General features: G+C 40.4%; 1 protein-coding gene across 1 annotated transcript in view; it reads right to left on the bottom strand.

Moving 5' to 3' along the window:
• Positions 1-2,500, bottom strand: part of LOC113804731 (1,5-anhydro-D-fructose reductase) — a 10,270-nt gene that overhangs the window by 803 nt on the left and 6,967 nt on the right. The window contains exon 7 of the mRNA XM_027355623.2: positions 2,105-2,264. Within this exon, the coding sequence (XP_027211424.2) occupies positions 2,105-2,264 (160 nt within the window). The remainder of the gene's footprint in view (positions 1-2,104; positions 2,265-2,500) is intronic.

Genomic DNA, 2,500 nt, shown 5'->3' with positions numbered 1-2,500 from the left:
GAGGGAAGAAAGGGGAGGGAGGAAGAGGGAAGAAAGGGGAGGGAGGAACAGGGAAGAAAGGGGAAGAAGAGAAATGAAAGAAGGGGAGGGAGGAACAGGGAAGAAAGGGGAAGAAGAGAAATGAAAGAAGGGGAAGGAGGAAGAGGGAAGAAAGGGGAAGAAGCGAAAGGAAAGAAGGAAAGGGAGGAAGATCGAAGAAAGGGAAGAAGAGGAATGAAAGAAGGGGAGGGAGAAAGAGGGCAGAAAGGGGAAGAAGAGAAAGGGAAGAAGGGGAGGGAGGAAGAGGGAAGAAAGGGAAGAAGAGGAATAGATGAAGGGGAGAGAGGAAAATGGAAGAGAGGGTAGAAGAGAATAAGAAGAATGAATGAAGGAAAAAAAGGAAGATGAAAGGAAGGAGAGAAGAGAATAAGAGGAATCAATAATGGGAAGAAATGAAGAGAAGAAAAAGAGAAAACACGAGAAATGAATGAAGGGAAGAAAGGAAGAGAGAATCAAAAAGAAAAGAGAGAAAGAGGAGTGAGAGAGAAAAGGAGAGACAGGATGCGACATTAGAAAGACATGAAAAGAAGTGGGAGAGAGAGAGAAGACAAAGAAAAGGCAAGGATAAAGAGGAGAGAGGATGGGGAAGGGAGATGGCATTGAAATGAAGCGAGATGAAAAGAAGAAGACAAGAGGATTGAGAGTAAAAGAGAGCAAGAAGCAATAAGAGGAAGAGAAGGGAAGATTTATCAATTTGTTTTAAGAGATAGAAGTGAAAAGTAATATGTAATACGGAAAATATCATATACCATTCGTTTATTTTCTGTTTAATATCATCTCTTGTGATTGAATAACAACACGGTGCTGGTGATATGTACAGAATCATACAGATATATGAGAATAAATCAAATTAAATTCATAAATGTACGAATGATTTCAGCTCTTAGAGACACACCTTTGATCCCGATGCATGATCAACCAACACCACACAACCAACATCATCATCAACAACAACAACAATAAAAAACATCACCATCAACAACAACAACAATAAAAAAAATCACCATCAACAACAACAATAACATCACCATCACCATCAACAACAACAACAAAAAAGATCACCATCAAAAACAACAACATCACCATCAACAACAACAATAACATCACCATCAACAACAACAACACCATCAACAACAACAATAACATCACCATCAACTTAACGATCAACAACAACATCACCATCAACAACAACAACATCAACAACAACAACATCACCATCAACAACAAAAACAACATCACCATCAACAACAACATCACCATCAACAACAACAATAACATCACCATCAACTTAACGATCAACAACAACAACAACACCATCAACAACAACAACATCAACAACAACAACAGCACCGTCAACAACAACACCATCAACAGCAACAACAACAACACCATCAAAAGCAACAACAACACCGTCAACAACAACACCATCAACAACACCGTCAACAACAACACCATCAACAACAACAACACCGTCAACAACAACAACAACAACATCACCATCAACAACAACAACACCAACACCACCAACAACAACATCACCATCAACAACAACAACAACAACATCACCATCAACAACAACATCACCATTAACAACAACAACAACAACATCACCATCAACAACAACAATAACATCACCAACAACAACACCAATAACATAACCATCAACAACAACAATAACATCACCAACAACACCACCAACAACACCACCACCACCACCAACAACAACAATAACAACATCAACAACAACATCACCATCAACAACAACAACAACATCACCATCAACAACAACAACAATAACATCACCAACAACACCACCAACAACACCACCACCACCAACAACAACAACAATAACAACATCAACAACAACATCACCATCAACACCAACACCAACAACATAACCATCAACAACAACAACAATAACATCACCACCAACAACAACATCACCATCAACAACAACAATAATATCACCAACAACAACACCAACAACAACACCACCACCACCACCAACAACAACAACAACAACAAAAGCCTCAGAACCCTTCCCCTAAGAACCTCTCGGACTCACTCGGAGGTTCTGCTCGAGTCGTTCCGGGTTCGACGACTTGGGCACGACGACTATGCCGAGCTGGACGAGGTGGCGGAGGAGGACCTGTGCCGGCGTCCTCCCCAGACGGGCGGCCAGCGAGGTCACGGCCGGATGCTGCAGAGGGGGCTGCTGCTTCGTCCTGGGAGGTGTGTGGGCGGCCGTTATTCGCGAAACGTTTAGACGAAATGGTTCATTATTCGTTAAAGTACATATATTTTTTCGTTATTGCATATATATGCAGTAAGGGCATTATTCATTAAAGTACATGTACTTTTCGTTAATTTACATACAGTAAGGGCATTATTAACTAAAGTACATATATTCATAATTAATGTATATACATACAGTAAGACTATTACTACTTCGTTAATATAT

Source organism: Penaeus vannamei, chromosome 37, assembly GCF_042767895.1.
Source record: "Penaeus vannamei isolate JL-2024 chromosome 37, ASM4276789v1, whole genome shotgun sequence".
NCBI lineage: Eukaryota > Metazoa > Arthropoda > Malacostraca > Decapoda > Penaeidae > Penaeus > Penaeus vannamei.
The sequence above is the reverse complement of the archived record's forward strand: the minus strand, read 5'-3'. Positions and strand labels throughout refer to the sequence as shown.